Source organism: Sinocyclocheilus rhinocerous, unplaced genomic scaffold (assembly GCF_001515625.1).
Source record: "Sinocyclocheilus rhinocerous isolate Xijiao unplaced genomic scaffold, SAMN03320098_v1.1 scaffold225, whole genome shotgun sequence".
NCBI lineage: Eukaryota > Metazoa > Chordata > Actinopteri > Cypriniformes > Cyprinidae > Sinocyclocheilus > Sinocyclocheilus rhinocerous.
Window position 1 is genome coordinate 1791704 of NW_015630532.1, and position 21813 is coordinate 1813516.

Genomic DNA, 21813 nt, shown 5'->3' on the forward strand with positions numbered 1-21813 from the left:
TATGAATACTTTCGCAAGGCACTGTATATATATATATATATATATAGTATTTGTTATTTATTTATTTATTTATTTTACCATTGTTAAAGTAACATTTTTTACATTTATTACTTTGCTATATTTGTATGTTTAACTGCAGTTAGTCATGTGAACAACCAGTCAGTAATTACACTGATTTGTTGTTCAAAGTGCCCTGCACTCTGTTGTCCTTGTGCCAGTTAGGCCTAACCAAGCGGCAACCTCCCACTCTCTCTCGTGAAGCCAACAAGGAAGCCCACTTTTGAGCTTCAAAAACGCTCTTCGGAAATCTACGGGTGACGTCACGGACACTACGTCCATGTTTTTATACAGGCTATGGGCCTAACCTTTGGTTTTGGCTCTCAGTCCTGTTGTACAGCCACTGTGTGGCCTGATGGGACATTTCTTGTGGTGTTGAAGGAAATTAAGGAGATAAATTTCAGCATTTTGAGGAGTCTTTTATTAAATCTCACCCTTAATTCAGATTGACTTGTGACTGTACCCAGGATGTACTGATTGTTCATGAATGTTCAAATGATTCTACAGCCATCACATGGAAAGTGTCTTTACATTACCCTGAGTGCAAATGTGACCCTCTCTACTGTTCTGTACCTGTATATAGATTCCATACAGTTTCATTCCGGGCCCTTAAAGGGGTCATATGATGCTGCTAAAAATAACATTATTTTGTGTATTTGGTGTAATGAAATGTGTTTATGCGGTACATTATTGTTCATACTGTACATTATTGTTTCTCCTCTATGCCCCGCCTTTCTGAAACGCATCGATTTTACAAAGCTCATCGGTCTGAAAAAGCAAGGTGTGCTCTGATTGGCCAGCTATCCAGTGCGTTGTGATTGGCCGAATTCCTCAAGCGTGTGACGGAAATGTTACGTCCCTTACCATATTGTGATGCCTGCGGCAACTAGGGTTGTGATGGTGAGGAAATTTTCCCACCGGTTAATCGACGTGTGCCAACACCAGTAATACCGGTATCACCGCGGGGGCCGGGGGCGTTCCCTCTTTTCCTCGCTTTCCTTCGCTTTTAAATAGCTTGTAAAAGCGGCGTGCGCATTTTACTTTCACTTTGAAATAGCGGCAATTCGGTGCACCAAGAGCTTGTAACACTCCAAAGAGAAAGGAAAAATTGAAATCGCATCATATGACCCCTTTAAACATCCTGATGGTCAATACATTCTGATTGGCAGGAATATTTATAGACCCCCGTGTGATGGAACATTAATGCAAGATACTTTTTTGTGCATGAGCACATGTGTTCCTGAGGATATATTGGTCTGAACTGGACAGGGCTGACGACGGTTAGAGGATGGAAAGATGTTTTGAATGCCACTGATTTATTAATAAAGCCAGCTTTATGAATGTTTCTCAAATTACTCTTGTGTCATGCTGATTCTTTCTCTTCTCTTTTTTTGCAGCAAAACCGTACAATCAAAGGTGGATTGCATTTTGGTGAGTATTTGATATGGAAAAATATGATGAAACATGTTGATTCACTGAAAATACAACACCAACAAAAATAATCATACAATTAATCAACAAAAAATAACCTGAGCTTTATCTAATAATCTAATATTATGGTTACAAATCTTATAAAACATTACAATAGACATACAAAATTTTAAACTTTAAACCATAGTAAATTGTATTAATTTGTTAATTTAAATATATCTGATTTGAGACATGGTGAATCGAATAATAACTTCAGACAGTAAAAAGTAAACAATACTTGATTTTGTTTGTTAATAAGGTAGACTGTCGCTTAAATTGCATAAGTTGTGTTAAACACAAACCCAAAGTGAAGGCAGTCCCTCCCTCTGAAAAAAATAGGTTCTCTTTGGTTCTTGGGTTACTTATAGTAATGGTATTGTTGTAAGTTACAACAGGGCTGGTTGTTGAGTGATACGAGGAGAAGTGTTTTTAAGTCAGATCTGTCAAATGATGGCATTATGCTGAGAAATACTGCTTCTGCTATCAAATATTACAATACTAAAATGCTATCAAATACAAAATATGTCCCCTCATTTATGGAGACAAAGAAATCCAAATGGGCTACTAAAGATCAGTGACTTTTGTTCCTTTTCTTATAATGCTAGAATTTTTTTTTTTTGCAATTTCGGTTATTTAATGTTTGAAATTACATTTGAGATGATCCTAACAAAATGTGTGGTTATATGCATGGGTGACATTTGACTCTTGAGGGGGTGTTTGTTTTTGTATTTTATGTCATTATTATAAGAATGGATTGGAGCACTATATTATTGTTCTAAGTAAAGGTGCTTTGTCAATGGTAGTGCTCGCTAAAGGCGGGCGTACACGGTGCGATTCTGAAGGTCGGAACGTCCTTTGGAACGAATCGTTTCGAAATCATTGGCAAATGACTCTAATATTAAATGTATATTCTGAGAAAATTACAATGTTTTCTGACCTTAGATGCATTTAAACCTGTTGTAGGGAACTCCGACACAATATTAGGACACTTTAAAATACCATATGACCTGCTCTTTACGCATGTTTAGCTTAGTTAATGGAAGCTGCTGCCATCAGAGCAAGTGTAATTACTGCTTTCACGCGCTCCTCGGATGCTCTCATTTGTGTTGTGAGTTGTGTTTGTATTGAGTTGTGCTTTTAAGTCGGAATGTGAAAACAACATGGACACTCTCGTTACTACAAAGATTTGTTGGATTTGTATTATTAGAGCTTTCCGACTTGAGTTCACGTGCATTTTGTCAGTCGGGAAATCATTTTTCACGTGCGGTGCCGGTTAGGGGTGCTCTGATTGATCGGCTGATAATCGCTTTGGGATGATTGATCGGCGATCTCTAAAAAGGCAGATCTCAAAAAAACGATCTCAAGCTGATGACGTGGGTACTCACCTTCATATTTCTTAATTAAATAACTTACAAAGTAATTTGAAAACCTTGTGTGAGACGTAATTTCACAAACAGCGTGAGTGAATCACTGCGCATGCTCTCTCTCAATATTCGCAAATGCCTTCAAATCACCACATCACGTCTGTCTATAATCGAGCTGCACAGTTGACACAGGAATTGTCACTTGCACAATCGAGGCAGTGTCACATCGTCACGAAATCGGCATCGTAAAGTTTATCAATTGCATTACTTTTCAATTCTTGCCAGTGTTTAACCATTCAGCGCTCGTGTGCTCTCCTGGAGACCGTGCGCTCATGCACACTCGCAGCGCACACACATAATGCCAGGTTCACATTACTCCGTTTGCAGTGCGAATATGGTGTGTATTTTTTCCGTGCTCATGTTAACGGATTAATGCGTTCACTGCACACGGATGCGGTCCGGCAGTGCGTTCCAGTAGCGGTGCTTCTGCACTGCAGCAGTGCAGAGATCTTTTCTGCACCCAGTCTATTTTTGCTGCGCTGCAAGCCCTGAATTAAAGTAACAGCGCATTTTTTGTAGTAAATATGAACTTGGATTGACAGGAAAATGTAGTAATTACACCATAAATGCATATTATTAAAGTCTACTAAAAATCCTGATTGGAGTATCACTATAAATAGTTATAAATGATAAAAAAGAAGGCTTTAAAAAGATCGGTGATCGGTATCGGCAGATAATGCTATCGGTGATCGGCCTCAAAAATCCTGATCGGAGCACCCCTAGTGCCGGTGATGATGCTTCTTTCGTCCGTTACGGAGAACCAGAGGACAAATATTTCAATCGATCGCTAAGGCATGGCACCGAAATCTGCGTTCTGATTCGGTTCTAGTACATAACATGGGTACCGGTGCCATATTGGTACCGGGCACTTAGTCATGAGATGATTCAGGAGCGTGCAAAACTGCGGCGCTTTCAGCGGTGAGTGAATTCTGACAAAAAGTTTCTGATTGGCCATTGCGTTTAAGAAATCAACAGATATGTCTGTGATTGGTTACAATGCTCAACGCTGCAAAAACACGTTGAGTGTATTTAGCGCTTGGCTAAGCTCTCTAATTGTAGCGGGGCCGACATCAGGGATTCAATGACTAACAATTTGGGGGGGCAATTGTGGAATGCCCAGAGAGAGGTCATTCATCTGTATTGGCTGACTTTGCTTTGACTTTTTTATAATGGTGTTTTCATTCAAAAAGGGTTTGGCTGGTTCAGCACTGACATTGGTAGAGTTCAGTCTTTAAGTGTAGTTTTTCTGTTGTGGTCAAAACATTGACAAATATGATGATATTAGCATAACAGAGGCACCGCCTATTATGGGAAACTAATCCAAAGTATAAAGAAAACTGTGAGACAGAGACACATAAAGATCGCAAGGCCGAGTCCAGAATGGAAGCAGTGTTCTTGTGCGCCCATCTTATTAGTCTTTCTGGCCACGTCCAAGCTCACATACATCCTCACACCTTCGGGACTTTTGTAACAGTGGGCTTTGAAAAGTAAATGTCATTGTTCGCTGCATGCGACATACCCTGCATTGTTTATAGTGGGGAGATAAAGTGCGGTAGAATCTCAACATTTAAGTTTCCACATTAGTGAATGTTTTCAACATTGACAATAATAAGAAATGTGTCTTGAGCACCAAGGAGTAACGGCTGCTGAAAATTCATCTTTACCATCACAAGAATACATTTTTGAAAATGTATTAAAATAGAATACCGTTATTTTAAATTGTAATAATATTTCAAAATGTTTTACTGGATTTTGAGCAAATAAATCCAGCCTTGGTGAGCATAAGAGCAGTTTATTGTAATATAGTTGTCAGCAAAGTAAAATAACTAGTGTGAAGCAGACTTTGGTTATCATATATTGGAGTGAGGACTGCATAAAGCATTGGGTTTGTCAGTGCTGATGTTTGCAATTTGTGAACAATTTGTGCATAGTTGAGGAGGTTCTCATCAGGTGATGTAGGGCTGCAGCCAATAAGGTTTTGAGTTATGTGGGGTGATGTGTGAGGGGAAAAGAAGGTGACAGTGGTTTGTTAATGGCCCCTCAAGGTAAAGAGAAACACAAAATCCTCTCCAGATATTAGGCGGTGTGCCCTGTGTCCGCTGCTCACCTCGTCTGTCCTCTCCCGTCCCTCCTCCTCTAGCCTGCCCCTGTTGACCTCTGCAGGATGTTGCCAGCTATCGCTGAGTCTTGCATCAGCCTCCTCGCATGAAACTTTCATTCCATAGTAGTATCCCACAAAGCCTTGCTTTTTAACACTTATTACCTCACATTTACATCTTGCTAACCATGTCACTCAAAAAAAACTGTAGTGCTTAAATTTTCAACATTCTGTGTCCTAATATTTCTGGCAATTTTTGGCAACCTTATAAAAGAGAAATTCAGAACAAACAATGCCTGATTTAATTGAACATTTAACTCTAGCAGGGTATAATTAGATCTTTTTTTGTGTGTTTAAGCTTGGTTTGTAACAAACAAGGTTACAGGTCTGATTTATTTTACTGGTTAATATTTAAACGGGATAGTTAACCCAAGAATGAACGTTTATCTTCTTTTCTGTTCCACATTAGACAAAGTTATACAGGTTTGGAACAACCTGAGGGGGGTTAAATGATGCTGAATAATTTTTGGGTGAACGATGCCTTTAAGCAGTTCATGTAAAATGCTGGAGATACAATACAATAATTCAGTTCATTATATTCACTCACTGTTCATTCAGGATTTGAGCGCCTGACTGTTACTGAATCATCACTTTGTGCCAGTATTGAATTGTTCCAGCATCCAGGCTTGGAAGAATTTGCTTGTGAAAATTCTGTAGGCTTGTCAGTAAGAACTGGGTTCAGTCCATCTGAATAATGCATGAGTTATTCAAGCATGTCTAGTAGGCTCTGTAGTGCTGAGTAAGGGGTCTGCACACTACCCAGGGGACATTACACCTGCATGAATGAGCTGAGTGATGATGAGCTACAGGTTCTTCCGAGCTTTGTCATGACCTGTTTGCCAGTGTCTTCTTCTCAGTGTTGAGACTAATGAATAAATTGCAGGTTGAAAACATGTTTAAAAAAGCTGTTCCAAAATCAATTTGTATATAATTCAGATATCCAAGAGACCTTATTTTAGTCTCTACAGGCATCTCATGTCCATAAATATGTTTTGTCCAAATGTCCAGTTTGGCTTGTATACTACTGTTCAAAAGTTTGGGGTCAGTAAAATAATTTTTATAAAAGGAAATTAATACTTTTATTCTGCATTAAATGGATCAGATGTGTCAGAAAAGGCATTTATAATGTTACAAAAGATTTACATCTCAAATACATTCTGTTCTTATTCATTTTTTTATTCATCAAAGAATCCTTTAAAAAAAGAAATAGGCTATATCACAGTTTTCACAGAAATATCAAGTATTTATCATACTTTACCACAACTGTTTTCAACAGTTTTTGATAATAAAAAACATTTTTTTTTTTAATGTTTACCGACCCCAAGTTTTGAACAGTAGCGTATGTGTTAATGTTTTTGTTTTCCACATGCTTATTTTTGTCCATCCTTAAGTCACCCAAGTCCTCTCCTAAATAGGGTTGTTCACTTGGCTCCGAGACGTCTGCATTCTCATGCCATTTTTACTTACCTTTCATACCCCTCTACAGTGTTAACGCTAACGGCGCTCAGTGGTTGATAACTTTAGCTATTTGCTAGCCATCTTTCCCTTAGCAACGAAGAGACGAATAGAAAAGACAGAAAGAGACACAACTATTCTTAGAATTCGACGGAAAGGGGAGGGCGGGAGAATGATGCCATCACTGATGAAGAGATGTTAGGGTGACAGGTGCATTTCCTGGCAGTCTTTCCCCAAGTTTCATAAGCTCTGTGTGTTGGTATTGTTTATTTTGACATGGCCCTTACCCCAAGGAGACAATGTGGACTAATTGTTGGTGTAGTTGTGTTGTGGGACTTTTGAAGATCCCCACTTCCATTACTCCCACAGGCACACACCATGAAAACAAAGGCTTGTTTATGCTGGTTTAACCGACTGCTCTGATCGCTGAGGGATTAGGTATTCTTCAGGATTATTTTTTACCTTGGATGACTTCCTGTTTAGGGTTATGCCGCACAATCCTATTGAAGTCTGTTTATTTTCATTTGCTGCTCACAGCTCTGCAGGTCTCAGCCCAGCTTGCTGAATAAATGCCTCTGAGTTTTAATATTGCATGTAGTTTCATGATGGTTGCCAGGTGCAGAAAACCTGTCAAAAATCACTTTAATATTTCTATCCAATTTATGTTTTCAGTGCTTTAGAAAAGGGGAATGTTTGGGGGTTTAAGTGTATGTTTGCGAGTGGGTAAGTGAAGATGGAAAGCAGCGCCTGGAGGGAGAGACTCGTGTCTGCTGCTCTCTACTCGGGCAGAATTTAAATCAGCTCTGCCCCACCCAAACATCTTACACATTCTCTTTGAAGAGCTGTTCAGTGCTCTCGCACACTTAACAAGAGCTATAAGAGAAATAAAGAGACCCGAAGATCAGAATAAGGTCTTTATTGTAGAAAGGGAAAGGGAGTTAATTTGTATTTGTTTATTGCTTTATTGTTGGGTAGCTGGTGAATCATTTTGACTTGGTAGGTCATATAACACTGACTCTGATGCCCTTCAAACATCTGTCATTTTCACCTAGACAGTAATGAAGTCTCTTGATTTCATATCGTTGACACATTGACCACTTGAATATTCTACTGTTAATTTTACTGTTTTTTTTTAATAGAAAACACTTTTATTTGGCAAGGAATGCATTAAATTGATCAAAAATGGCATCAAATGTGTGACATTATATTTAAAACAAATGCTGTTCTTGTGAGCTTTCTATTCATCAAAGAATCCTAAAAAATGTATCACAGTTTCCACAAAAATATTAAGCACCACAACTGTTTTCAACATTTATAATAAGAAGAAATGTTTCTTGAGCACCAAGTCAGCATATTAGAATGATTTCTGAAGGGTCATGTGACACTGAAGACTGGATTAATGACTGCTGAAAATGCAGCTTTGCCATCACAGAAATACATTACAATTTAAAATGAAATAAAAAAGAAAACATTCATTTTAAATTCTAAAAATATTTCACAATATTACAGTTTTCGCTATATTTTTTACTGAACATAATAGACCTCTTTCAAAAACATGGAAAAATTGCCAAAAATTGTACAGACCCTAAATGTTTAAACAGTAGTGCATATTATGATTATGATTTTTTTATTATTAATAACAAAAATATTGTTTAGGAGTAAATACATAAAATTGTGAATTTGTTCATTTTGCTTCAGAACTTTATGTGCTTCTAAAGACAGTTTTTCACTGTAGCTGAAAGCTTGTTTTCAGCGTGACCACTGACCAGGAAGTAAAATGCTGTCATATCACTTTTGTTTCATGATTTATCTTACTTTCTTACACTTCTAAGTTTGACAGTGATGACAGTAGATGCTTGAAATTTCATATTCTTGAAACATGCATGACATTCTAAATTCTTAACACTGAGCACACATCATCTGTGTTTCTGTTGCTTTGCAGCAAGATGTGGAGAAGCTTACAGACATTGAAAAACTCTACCTCTATCTCAAGTTGCCTTCTGGACCAAGCAGTGGCAATGAGAAAAAGTGAGTGATCTTTACTGTGTTCTGCTAAATTACATTCAGGCAAAATCGAGTGCAAATTCAGGGCAATGCAACCCTTCAGTAATGCTTTTATCATCTTTATCATATTGCATTTTCCTAATGGTAGGAGAAACACAGCTGCAAAACAGTGTCTGTGGCTACCAACTGTACATTAATTCAAATTGTATTGCTAAATGCTTTCCACTCAGTGAGCAGAGCTCCATGTCATCAAGTCGTACCCAGCAGTTGCACGCATTTAGCTGGATTCGCAACCACCTTGAGGAACATCCTGAAACATCGCTGCCTAAACAAGAAGTCTACGACGAGTACAAGTAAGTTAGGAATCCTGTGCCATCTTGTTTTCTCCATTCACTTAAAACTCAATCATCTTGAAGAGATGGAATATGTATATACAGTGATGCTTGAAAGTTTGTGAACCCTTTAGAATTGTCTATATTTCTGCATAAATATGAAACAAAACATAATCAAAATTTCCCACAAGAAAGTAGACAAAGAGAACCCAAACAAACAAGTGAGACATAACTTGTCCACATGATCTTTAGCAAGCTGCAGACGGGCAGTGAGTTTCTTTTTGGAGAGCAGTGGCTTTCTCCTTGCAACTCTGCCATGCACACCATGGTTGCTCAGTGTTCTCCTGATGGTGGACTCATGAACATTAACATTAGCCAATGTGAGAAAGGCCTTTTGTTGCTTAGAAGTTAACCTGGGTTCCTTTGCAACCTCGCAGACTATTACAAGTCTTGCTTTTAGAGTGTTCTTTGTTGGTGGAGCACTCCTGGGGAGGGTAACAGTGGTCTAGAATCACCTCCATTTCTACACAATCTGTCTGACTGTGGATGGGTGGAGTCCAAACTCTTTAGAGATGTTTTTGTAAACCTTTCCAGCCTGATGAGCAACAACAACTCTTTTTCTGAAGTCCTCAAAGATCTCTGTTGTTCGTGCCATGATACACTTCTGCAAACATGATCAGACTTTGATAGATCCCTGTTCTCTAAATAAAACAGAGCAGGCAATGACACCTGATAATCATTCCACTGTTTGAAAACGGCTCTGAACAGATGGACTCTAATTTCACCTTCAAATTAACAGCTAATCCTAGAGATTCACATACTTTTGCACCGCACAGAAATGTAACACTGGGTAATTTTTCTCAATAAATAAATGACAAAGAAAATATTTTTGTCTCATTTGTTTGATTGGGTTCTTTTTTGTCTACTTTCAAGACTTGTGCGAAAATCTGATGATGAATTGGGTCATATTTATGCAGAAATATAGAAAATTGTAAAGGGTTCACAAACTTTCAAGCAGCACTGTATGTATAATGCACTTTAACAAGTTGTTTTACACAGAGCTTGAGATTCTTTGTGGTCTCTGCAAATTGTAATTGATTTTTTGAAACGTGTGCTTCACAGGAGTTACTGTGATAGCCTGGGGTATCACGCTCTCAGTGCTGCAGACTTTGGAAAGATCATGAAGAACGTCTTTCCCAACATGAAGGCACGTCGACTTGGCATGCGAGGCAAATCCAAATATCCTTCAGTGGAACTTTTTGTAACAATCCCATCCCCCTTCTTTCCAGCCCCCCAAAGCAGACACACACATATACACGTTCCTGTCCCTGAACTCTGTGTACTAAAACATCTGTTGCTGTAATTCATGTAGGCGCTATATATAGATCAGAAATTGAATCAAATAAAACTTCCTTGAGTCCTTGAACAGAGTTTTGCTGTATAGCAAACCCCTTTACTTTTGGCTGCCAAATGCTTGATCTTGAAAAGACATTCAGCAAAGTGCCCATTAATTTCTGTACAGCCTTGCAGTGGAGATCATTTCTCTATTGCGCTGCATTAGGTAGTGCAGGCTATAGTCTTATTAACTTAGGTAACATAATTTGAAATAAAAAAGAAAAAAAAACATCCAATTTATAGGAATAAATAAAATTTTACATTATTCTAGATTTTATCGTGACACTTTTAATAGGTGATATGGAAATAAATTAATCTTCTAATTTTATAGTTTTGTTAGAAAATATCATAAGAGTAAGCAACATAACAACAACATATCTTTAGCTATTGCGACAAATCTCAGAAATTATGTTGTGTAACTGTGGTCGTGGTTATTTTGGTGTTAAGTAAGGCAGGGTTAAAAGTGCATTGGTGAGTGTGAATTATATTTTTTAATTTCAGAGTGGTGCGTCACTAAAATAAACCATGCTTGTTATTGACGGTTGCCACTGCAACGGAAACCCAGTCCTCACCAACTTTAATGCCTAAGAAAGCAATGCCATTATTCCAGCAGAGGACCTCTTGTATTTTCTTATGCTAGAGAAGTAAATAAGAGCTTTTTAGTGATTCATTTTTCCATTCAGCCCTGCAGTAGTCATACCTTTCTGGTTTGTGAACGTCATGTTTGATGTAATGCCATACACAGTGTACGTCTAGGAACAAAAACTGGCAATTTGTCAGCTTCCATTCTGAGCTCTATGTGATGCTCAGTAAAGGAATGAGGTTAAAGGTATGGTAGAAGTTCATGAGCTGGAAACCCACTATAGACCTGCATGCTGTCTCTTCTCATACCCAAACTTTTCATACCCAAGAGAGTAGATGGGTTAACAGTAAATTACTGTGTGATGTTGTATTTTTGGTTTGGTGTGTCATAGTCTTTACTTGTTACCAACACCTCTGCCCTGCATGGCTTATGGCTCTGGCTTGGCCTCAGTTGTGCTTTTTACATATCGACATTGATTAAACTAAATTAATATTTTAATTCCATAGAATTAACAAACATTATTATGTTATTTGCTTCATGCCAAAGTGATCCAATACATTGTTTGATATGTGGACATCCACCTTTTATTTGTTTGATGGACAGATGTATTTCCTTGACTTCTGTGAATGTATTGCTATAGTGGACTTAGGAAGAAGGCTTTTGTACACATGCCATCTCTTCCCAACCTAGATCTTCACAAATCAGGTGATGCGGTAAGTTACTACTCTTCTTTTTCATTTAGTTATTACGTATCTTTCTTTCTTGCTTTTTTTCTTTCTGTATGTTCTTGTCTTACCTCTGTTTAGCTGCAATTGTCACTCTTATTTTAGATATCACTCAAGCAATGGCATGTCAAAGTCTAGAATATTATCTGTTCTATTGAAAACTGTTGATTCACTTCATTCACTTTTCATTGTCAGTGTGAAGTGTTTGAACATACTGGTCAACTGTCCAGTGCGGAAGATGAGGTGCGCATGGCCGCATGTGGGTTGGTGTGCGAGTGGGCACAGAAAGTGCTGAGTCGGCAGTTTGACAGCGTTGAGGATCTGGCTCGATTTCTTTTGAACAGCCACTATATTGGAACTAAGTCTGTGGCTGCTCTTACTGTGATGACCGGTTCCCCCTCAGGTACAGTAAACTTGTAATAGGCCAGCAGTTGACTCCATGTACCTAAACTTGCAAATGGGTCTCCACCTTGTGGCTAACAACCATAAGACAAAGACAAAAATAATGCCATGTTTTGGAAAAATTCATGTATTTTTTTTTACGTCGTCATTATTCTACAATCAGTTCTCTTTTTTTTCCCACAGGAGCAAAATTGTCCATTCAGTCATCTGCATTTGCTCCCACAACCGATGCACACTCATTCCAACCTCAGGTTAAAACCCTGGTCTCACCCTCCGTAGATGCCAAACAGCAGCTACAAAGGAAGATCCAGAAGAAGCAGCAAGAACAGAAACTGCATTCTCCACTCCCTGGTGAAGCTCAGGCCAGGAGGGCAGATGGGGGCATAACTCCTGGGGTAGGGACAGGCATACCCTGTGGAAGTCCTGCTCTTCTTTCACCTCAACCTATTGGAATTGTGGTTGCAGCTGTTTCCAGCCCTATCACGGTAAACTATGACTTTTACCCTAAATAAAAAAATTACAAATGACATTTTAAAGGGATAGTTCACCCAAAACTGAAAATTCTGTCATGAATGAAGGAACACACCCTCGTGTTGTTCCAAACCCGTAAGACCTTTGTTCATCTTCAAAAACAAATTTAAATATTTTGATGAAATTCTGACCCTGCATAGACGGCAACACAACTGACATGTTCAAGACCCAGAATCGTAGTAAGGACATCTTTAATATTGTCCATGTGACATCAGTGGTTCAACCTTAATTTTATGAAAGTACGAGAATACTTCGAGAATACGCAAAGAAAACAAAAATAATGACTTCATTCAACAATTTCTTCTTCTCCCTCTCAGTCTTTGACGTGCGTTCACAAGAGTACCACACTTGCAAATAAGGCACAGTGCATCAGCGTTCTATGTTAGAACGCCGGCTCCTGCGTTAGCAGCATCACATGCATGCGTGGTACTGTTATGAATGCATGTCAAAGACAGACAGGGAAGAAAAGAAATTCTTGAATAAAGTCGTTATTTTTGTTTTCTTTGCGGACAAAAAGTATTCTCATAAATGAAATTACGGTTGAACCACTTATGTCACATGGACGATTTTAACAATGTCCGTACTTTCTGGGGCTTGAACGTGTCAGTTGCGTTGCAGTCTATGGAGGGTCAGAAAGCTCTCGGAATTCATCAAAAATATCTTAATTTGTGTTCCGAAGATGAACGACGGTTTTAGGGGTTTGGAACGATATGAGGGCAAGTAATTAACGACAGAATTTGAATTTTTCTGGGTGAACTATCCCTTTAATTTAATGTTTAATTTATACTTATTATAAATTATATATAATAATTTATAATTATTCTTTGACTAATATTTCACATTTCTCCTTTTTTGTATTTCCTGCAGGTTCAGAGGAGCAGGCAGTTGTTGTCTCCTAGTCCTGTTCCCATGGGAGCTGCAGACAGCAAAGTTCTTCCTGTAAACTTTCAAATGGTTACCCAGTCAGTGCAGCCTGTGAAGCAGTGCCCCAAGACACCTCGTAATATCTCGGCTAGTCCGATAAGCGATCGGTCAGCCCGTCACCGGTATGCCCAAATCCTGCCCAAGCCATCTGCCTCAAGTGGCATAACCCTGCGCTCACCAACATTGCTTATCACCAACAGCCCCATCAAGACAGTAATGTCAACTCCGCACGTCAGTTCGGTCAATGTAGTTAAGATGACGACCATATCTCTGGGCTCTAATGGCAGTGGGATCAGCACACCTGCTGATACTCCTGCCAGCAACAAAGTCAGACCCGCATCTGCTGGAGTTGCCAGCCTCAATGACGATCCACAGCCAGTTACGCGTGTTCGCAGTGGGTCTATAGCGGCAATGCCATCTATTTTGGCAAGGTCAGGGCGCTCAACATCCACGATCCCTGCCATCGACACTAAAACAAATACTGAAGCCATAATTGGAAGTGGTCAAGAGCACGGTGGTACGAGTAGACTGGCAACTCTGGACACCGTTTGTGGTGTACAGCGGTCAGGGATATTCAAACCCAGAGTGGCTAGCATACACACTCCTCTTGACAAGGGCTCTCTGGGATTGGACACTTTAACAGGGACCAAATGCAATGAGAGGACACTCCTTAGTGTCAATACTCTGGCTGCTGGCAGCAATAATATGTCCAACACTAATAAAAGCACTTTGTACCAGAACACAAATAGCACTCAGTCAAACAGTGGTAATGCGGTTGTGACATCACCCAAAGATGCAGTGTTGGCATCCAAGAGCCCTCACAAAAGACCTGGCTTATGCACTGATTTGAGCCCAACACCTGTTAAAAAAGCCCACATTTCTGTGCTACCAGCAGGTGGATCCGATGGACTGAAGTCGAATGTAATGGTGAAGCAAATTCCAAGATCAAGCACTCCTATAAGGCCAGAAAGTGCACCTCTCACAGCCACAGGCAAAGCTACTGCATGTCTGGTCAGGAATACTGGCTTCCAGACAGTTCGCAGGCCTCAAAGCATCTCCCAGGGAAGATGGCAAGGAGCTTCATCAGTAAGGGATTATAGAGTTTCTGTCACCTCTACAGCAAGTCAGGATACTTCAGTGAGGAATACCATGTTTCAAACTGTTTGCAGACCTCGAAGCATCTCCCAAGGGAGATGGGAAGGATCTTCAACAGGTGTCGAAGTTAGAGCTGTGGTCACCCGAACTGTTAGCGCTCCAGGTCAAGCTTTGCTACAACAAGTAACCAAAAACTCACAGGATTTGCTTATAGACCAGTCTGACTCTTCTGCAGCATGTGAACTGAAGAGTGTATTTTGGGATAGTGAGCTGCAACATGGTACTCAACAACATCAGGAAGTTTATGGCCTGCAAATGGTGTCTGAGCCAAAGCAAATGTCCACCCCAGTGATGGAGCCCCTTCCTGCAATTGCTCGAGCCTCTCCTTCCAACCAGCAGGCTCAAATGAGTGACTATGGAACCCAGGCCAACCTTAGCTACTTTCCATTTGATGATGACATGACCCAGGATAGCATTGTTGAGGAACTTGTACAAATGGAAGAGCAGATGAAAATTAACAATAGCATACAAAGTTTCAGCAACTGTGTGGATAATTCACTGCAAGGCCAGCAACAAACCATGCAGACTACCATGATGTCTTCCCTCCAGACCAACACCCTGTATTACAGCTCTGCTCATAGCAGCAGCACCCCAATCCAAACACCCACTCCTACACCTACTCCTACTTCTGAGATGATAGGAAGTGGTCACGGTATGATGCACGAAAGCCCCTGTTCACGCTTAGCCCCAACCACTCCGGTCGACAGCGCTCTTGGAAGTAGTCGACAAACACCTATTGGCACGCCACACTCCAACTGCAGCAGTAGTATCCCACCAAGCCCTGTGGAATGCAGGAACCCTTTTGCCTTTACTCCTATTAACTCCAGCATCACTGGATACCACGATGGAAGTACCGTCTCCTCAAGCCCTGTAAAGCCCATGCAAAGACCAATGGCCACACATCCAGATAAGACTAAACTGGAATGGATGAACAGTGGGTACAGTAACAGTGGTGGGAACACCAACAATGGCATTAGCATTCTGCCCACCTACCAAGACCTAGTAGATGACCACTTTCGAAAGCCTCACGCCTTTGCCATCCCGGGCCAGACCTGTCAGTCTCAAACCAGACATCATGACACTCATATCAGCCGCCTGACACCCATTTCGCCCGTCCAACAGCAAGTGGCAAGCATGGCTAGCCTCAACAAGAAAGAGGGTTTTGCTGTTCCAGCACCCCTTGACAACAGGGCCAGCTCAGGGTCTGGAACATTTCGATGCCGCAGCGTTAGCCCAGCAGTCAGGCAGCGCAACTTGAGCGGGACCCAAAATCCCAATGTTCCCCACTCTGTGGTCTCTCCTTTCAACTCACCTGTAACACCTGAAGTGCTAAACATCTTTTCTAACAGTGACCCTGATGCAAGCATCAGCAGCATGGCACAGAGGAGTCAGTCTGTTCCAGTCACCGTGATGATGCAGTCTGAGGTTCTACCCATGCAAGCAGGCCAGCAGATGAATACCAAAAACATCACCAATGTCCTCATCAACAAAATGGATGGCGATGGAGATGACTCTGTGCGTGGCATCGGAATCAACAACATGCCGTCCAACTACACTGCCCGCATGAATCTTACCCAGATTCTGGAGACCACCACAGTGCTCAGCTTTCCTGGTAGTGCCAGCCACCAAGCTCTGATCTCGCCTTGTTCATCAGCCTTTGAGTCCCAGAAGCCTGGTTACCTCATGAAAAATGCCAGAGAGGAGCTGATGAGCTTCTCTGTAGACGAAAGCCAAGCACAATCAGCCTCAGGGGAGCACCAGCCGCCACAACAGCAGCAGCACTTAGGCAGACGGCAGCTCCTTGGGCAGGGACAGCAGAGTCAGGCAATGCTGTTGCCTCTACAGCAAAACCTCCAACAACATCAGCACCAGCAACCCTTGGATTTAGACAGAACTGTTAAAGATCTTTTACATGAGGAAAGCTTGAATGCTGGCTCACAGCTTGTGGGTCAAGGATCAGAGCTCAGTGCTGGGAGTTCAGAGTTTCCCAGCGATATGCGACTAACCTCTGAGCTTACCGGTAGCATAAATGACTTAAATACATTGGACACCAACCTTCTTTTTGACCCCAGTCAACAGCAAGGACAATATGAAGACTCGACACTGGAAGAACTGAAGAACGACCCACTTTTTCAACAAATATGCAGCGAGACTGTGAATTCTGCAGGCTTTGACTGGTTGGAGAGCAAAGACCAGGCAACAGTGGAAATGTTGGGTTAATTTGTGCTTTTGTGTTGTTTTGCTATTTGGATGGGTTTCTATGTATGTATTTTTGAAATCTCATCAACGTATGTATTCGTCTTGTCGTGCAGCACCTACTGCTATAAGCCCCTGGATGTCACAACACAGGTCCATATTGAAGTGCCAGGCTTAACAGAAATGATTGCCCTTTCAAGATTGCTGGTTCTTTGTCTCAATGGTTAGTGAGAAACAGGCTAAACTAGAAGTACTGTCACATTTGTCCTGCTCTTTCTCACCAGTTTTGCAAGAAAACACGTCAGAGCTTTACATAAGAAGTCATCTGAGAAATTTTTATGCCTCTACACTGTTTTGTGCATTCAGTGACACAACTTTTATATAACCCTTTGAACATTTTGCAGTAAAAGGGCATTGTATGGAAGATTGGAAAATAACTTCTTTTTAACCCTTTATCTTAAAGAAAAATATTTGTATTTTGAGGTTACACCAGCTATATGAGGTACTGTACCTCATCTAATTAGCTTTTTCACTCTGTAAACAAAATCGGTGCTTCCATGTGCAGAAAATCTGCTTTGAACATGATGAACATCTGTATTGTCTTTCAGTAAACAAATAATAAGGGAAGATCCCATTAGCAATGTTAAGCTTTCAGGTGATGCTTAATATTGAAATACAGCAGCTTATACCTGCAGCCGCTGTTTACAAAGTAATAACTTATTGCACACAAATGTGCCACCATGTTGGAATTCGTAACGTGAGCCAGTAAGCAATTTACATTTGCAGCTTTATTCTTATTGTCAACCACTATGTCAGTTGGGAAGTATGCATCTACTTGCACAAAATCGCTTGTTACGTTAAATGAATAAATGAGTGCACTTTTGGAATTTAAATTTACTTATGCTAATATTTAACTAAATTGAAAGGTAAAAATATTGACTCGTGTAGGGTTTTTTCCCCCTAAGCTGCATCTCAGGTTTCCCCAACCTCTAGATTGGAAGATATCAATCAGATTTTATCCAATAGAACAGGCTGATGAATAAGCACGGCACTGGTTATTGCACTAGCTGGCACCTTTATATTGCATTTACAATTTGAATATGGTTTTAAAATGGAAGAATTAGAAGGAAAAATTGGTTGGGTAATCATAACTAATGAAACCAAAATGCCAAAGTGGAGTATTGTTGTGGGAAAAAAAAAAGTTATAGGACAGTTGTCAAACTATCCCAAATGTTTGTTTTATTGTTAACTATGCATTTATGTGGCCAAGAAATAGATGGGTAGCCACTTTTCTGACTCTTTTAATTTTCCCCAATGTCATTTGGCAGTTTGCATAAATGAGATTCATTGAAGTATATATTCTCTCGTGCACATGCCTTGTTTTGGCATTTTCAACGACTGTTTTATACTTGAGCACTTCATTCAGGAACTTCTTTATAACGCACTAATAAAGAGCCTTTACCCCTTAATCAAAGTATCGCACCAGCTGTAAAAACATCAGGAAACTGAAAATACCCAGATCACATTACAAATAAATGAGCTCAGTGCTAATATCATCAGATAGCCCCCTGCCCCCACTCGCTTTGAAAGCTGGAATGAAGACATTTAATTCAAAGGGCCATTACTGTACCATGTTGTACTGAGGTACTTGATTAGTAGTCTGCTTTCAGAATCTTACACTTTGATACACTTTGTTGCTGAGTGTGGTAGTTATTGAATTCCATCTTAGCCTTACTTCCATACCAAAGACAAGTTTTGTAATTACTGAGAAAAAATAGAAGGACTTCTACCGTTTTAGTATCACCACTTTCAGATTCAATTCTTACCCCAGTTTTTAAGCATGTTTTAAAATGCATTTATGAAAATGTCACCCAGGATTAAATGGGGCCAAGATTGTGGGGTTGAAAAGGGAATTTGTTTTATGCATAATTGTCATTTGCATACGACCACTGTAGCACTTGAATTTTATTTACATGACATGTCAGATTTCATGCTTCTGGGATTTATAGCAGGACAGTTCTTAGGAGATGAAGAAAGTCCACAATGGAATTTCTGTTTGTTGTGACGCTCTGTAAATAAGCTCCATTTATAAAAGGAAAAAATGACACTGTTTTACAAGTTTGACTAACATTCTTATTGATAATATGACCATGATGATAGTGATCCAGTGGTCTTTGACAACGTTTTTGTTTTGTTTTTGTTACAATTATTAGTTTACATAACTAGACATCTCTTGTATAGATATAGCTTGTTGTGAGTTTTAATTTTCAAGCTTTTTTTCTCATTTATTTATTATTTGGCTTCCAGTTTTTTTTCCCGCAGAAGAGTGTGTGCTTTTGTGTGAGAATATAGCATGGATTTTAAAATGTGTTGTGGTTTTGCATATCTTTTTTTTTCTAGCAGTTAACACTGGAAATGTAACAACTGAAAATTCACAAAGTTCTTCTTTTTATTGCACTAATTTCATTGAGGAACTTTGCTGAGAATTTCAGTGCAATACATGAGGTGGGGTTTAAAGTAAAAAAGTGTCAGTTTGTGTTCTTATGTTCAGGATCCCTTTGAGGATCTCGTTGAGAAGTGCGTACATGTAAATGAGTGAAAGCAATTGAAATGTTCAATTAAAAACATTTAAATAATCCACTGTTCATTTACAAAAAAAAATTTTAAATTTGCATTTTATCACTGTACATACGTCATGACTTTATTTACAGTAACGTGAGTATTTCTGTCCAACAGAAGAAAATTCACTTGTGACATGATTTTTTTTTCCTTTTCTTTAAAAAAAAAAAAGACTTAACTTCCTCTTAAAAGTATGTATGTAAACGTTTGTTTTGTGAACAAGCACTACTATTTCTACTTTAATGAAGAGGCAGGCCAGAGACGTGACTGTATTATTCTCTGACTTGGTAGAATTGTCCGTTCCCCTTGTCTTTATTTCCTACCTTTGCTATTCCCTCATGTTGTTATTGTTTATGTACAGACTCTTTATGGTAGTTTGATGAAATTTGTTATGACATTTCAGCAAGATTTTCTTCATTCTTTTGTATTGAAAGTGCTTACTGATGTTGAGATTTTTTTAAGTGGTTTTAAAAACCAATAAACATTTTGTAAAGTATTGCAAATAATTTGTTCTGTCTGTTTCAGACCATTTGGAAAGCCAGGATTGGCTTGTGTAAAAATAGTACAACAAATCTCATTTTAAAGATTAATTTAAATGATTGTGTGTAAAGAATGCAAAGCTTAGCTCTGGATGCAAGTCCTGCCCGCCTTATTTTATAATAAAACAGTCAACCAGTTCAAGCTGTACTTTGAGCATGGAGAAACAGCTCAGCCAGATCCCTATCTATATGGTTAAGGTGGCTTTAGCCAGGTTAACCTTTATCACGTACAACCAACCTATTGAAACTGATTTAAAGGCACAATATGTAAGATTTTTTAAATTAAAATATCCAAAAACCACTAGAACAGTGTTATATATTTTGCTGACTTCTGTACTTCCATTATCCCAACTGTTTCGAAGAATGTTTAAATCCAGAGAAATTAGTAATTTTAACTAGTGACACGGACCGTGTCTGTGTCTCATTTAGAAGGCTGCGCCCTCCGGAGGTCGCATTCGAAGGCTGCATACGTCAATGTGAAAGCTGAGACTTTATATGAAATCAAAGTTTAAATTAATTCTCAAGTTTTAACTTGATATTGTAGTTTATATCATAAAGTAAATTGTGTTATGAGCACAGTATGTACAGTGAGCACTTTGACAAGACAATGCCAGACTGTCAGGATTAGGGATGGAGCTAAATCATCTCTCTTTAATTTCACTAACGTTACTTATTTACAAAGAGTAAGTTTATCGTCACTTGATTATAAGGATTTCATAGCTTATCATAAATCTGTTGACTTATTATATATATTTATTTTTTTTCTCTTCTTTTTAGCCAATTGCAAACAGGACAACGCAAGCCTTAAGGAAAGCTGAAGAAAGCATGTTCTCTGCATTTCCAAGAGAGTAGGCTATATTTCCACAGCCTAATGTTGTATTAGTACTTGTTAAAACCCAGAATAGCCCTGAATGAATGGCCATCAAACCGTCGCACAATAATAAAAACAGACCTCGGGGTATTGTCTTTCACAGGTAAGACTGAACAGTTGTTTCTGTATGTTTTTTGGTCATTTTTAGCTGACTTATTATATATATTTATTTTTTTTCTCTTCTTTTTAGCCAATTGCAAACAGGACAACGCAAGCCTTAAGGAAAGCTGAAGAAAGCATGTTCTCTGCATTTCCAAGAGAGTAGGCTATATTTCCACAGCCTAATGTTGTATTAGTACTTGTTAAAACCCAGAATAGCCCTGAATGAATGGCCAGAATTACCCTGGTCATATTCAAACCACACACTCTCTCTCCCCCCCTTACTTGTTTCTTACTTTGTTTAATAATTATTACACAATACTATTATAAAACCACATTTCATGATTATTTATTTTACTTTATAATTGACTATTAATTTATTCTTCATTATTGTCTATTCTATATTATTCCACCCTTGATATTACATATTCTACTTGCTATTTTTCATCTATTGTTATTCATTTATTTATTATGGTATTATACATATAATTTATGCTATTATAAATCTATTATATACTGTTGTACTCGCTTTTTATATTATTACTACAACTTGTACTACATATACTTTTTAATATTACATATCACTTTTACTGTGCACTGTATCAACGTTTTATTCAATTTTCTCAATGATGGTAAATTATTAGTGTTTAAAGATGTATTATTTTGATTTTATTCCAGTATTTCAAAGGGAATGAGCTGTGTTCTGACGTGAAGCACAAGAAAAGCTAAAATGTTGGGGTTGAAGACGGAGAAAGCAATTAAACAACTTAATTTAATTTAATGTACATTCAAATTACAAAACATGTATATGTCACAGTTATACTACATTAACATTAGAATTGTAAACCGAAAAAATCTATCAAATCAACAAGTG

General features: G+C 38.9%; 1 protein-coding gene across 1 annotated transcript in view; it reads left to right on the plus strand.

The window, feature by feature from the left end:
• Nucleotides 1-18914, plus strand: part of LOC107740453 (DNA-binding protein RFX7-like) — a 45324-nt gene extending 26410 nt beyond the window's left edge. The window contains exons 2-9 of the mRNA XM_016552898.1: nucleotides 1455-1488; nucleotides 8507-8592; nucleotides 8799-8921; nucleotides 10023-10139; nucleotides 11507-11591; nucleotides 11799-12006; nucleotides 12189-12490; nucleotides 13404-18914. Coding sequence (XP_016408384.1) covers nucleotides 1455-1488; nucleotides 8507-8592; nucleotides 8799-8921; nucleotides 10023-10139; nucleotides 11507-11591; nucleotides 11799-12006; nucleotides 12189-12490; nucleotides 13404-16835 — 4387 coding nt within the window. The 3' untranslated portion in view covers nucleotides 16836-18914. The remainder of the gene's footprint in view (nucleotides 1-1454; nucleotides 1489-8506; nucleotides 8593-8798; nucleotides 8922-10022; nucleotides 10140-11506; nucleotides 11592-11798; nucleotides 12007-12188; nucleotides 12491-13403) is intronic.
• The last annotated feature ends 2899 nt before the right edge of the window (nucleotides 18915-21813 follow it).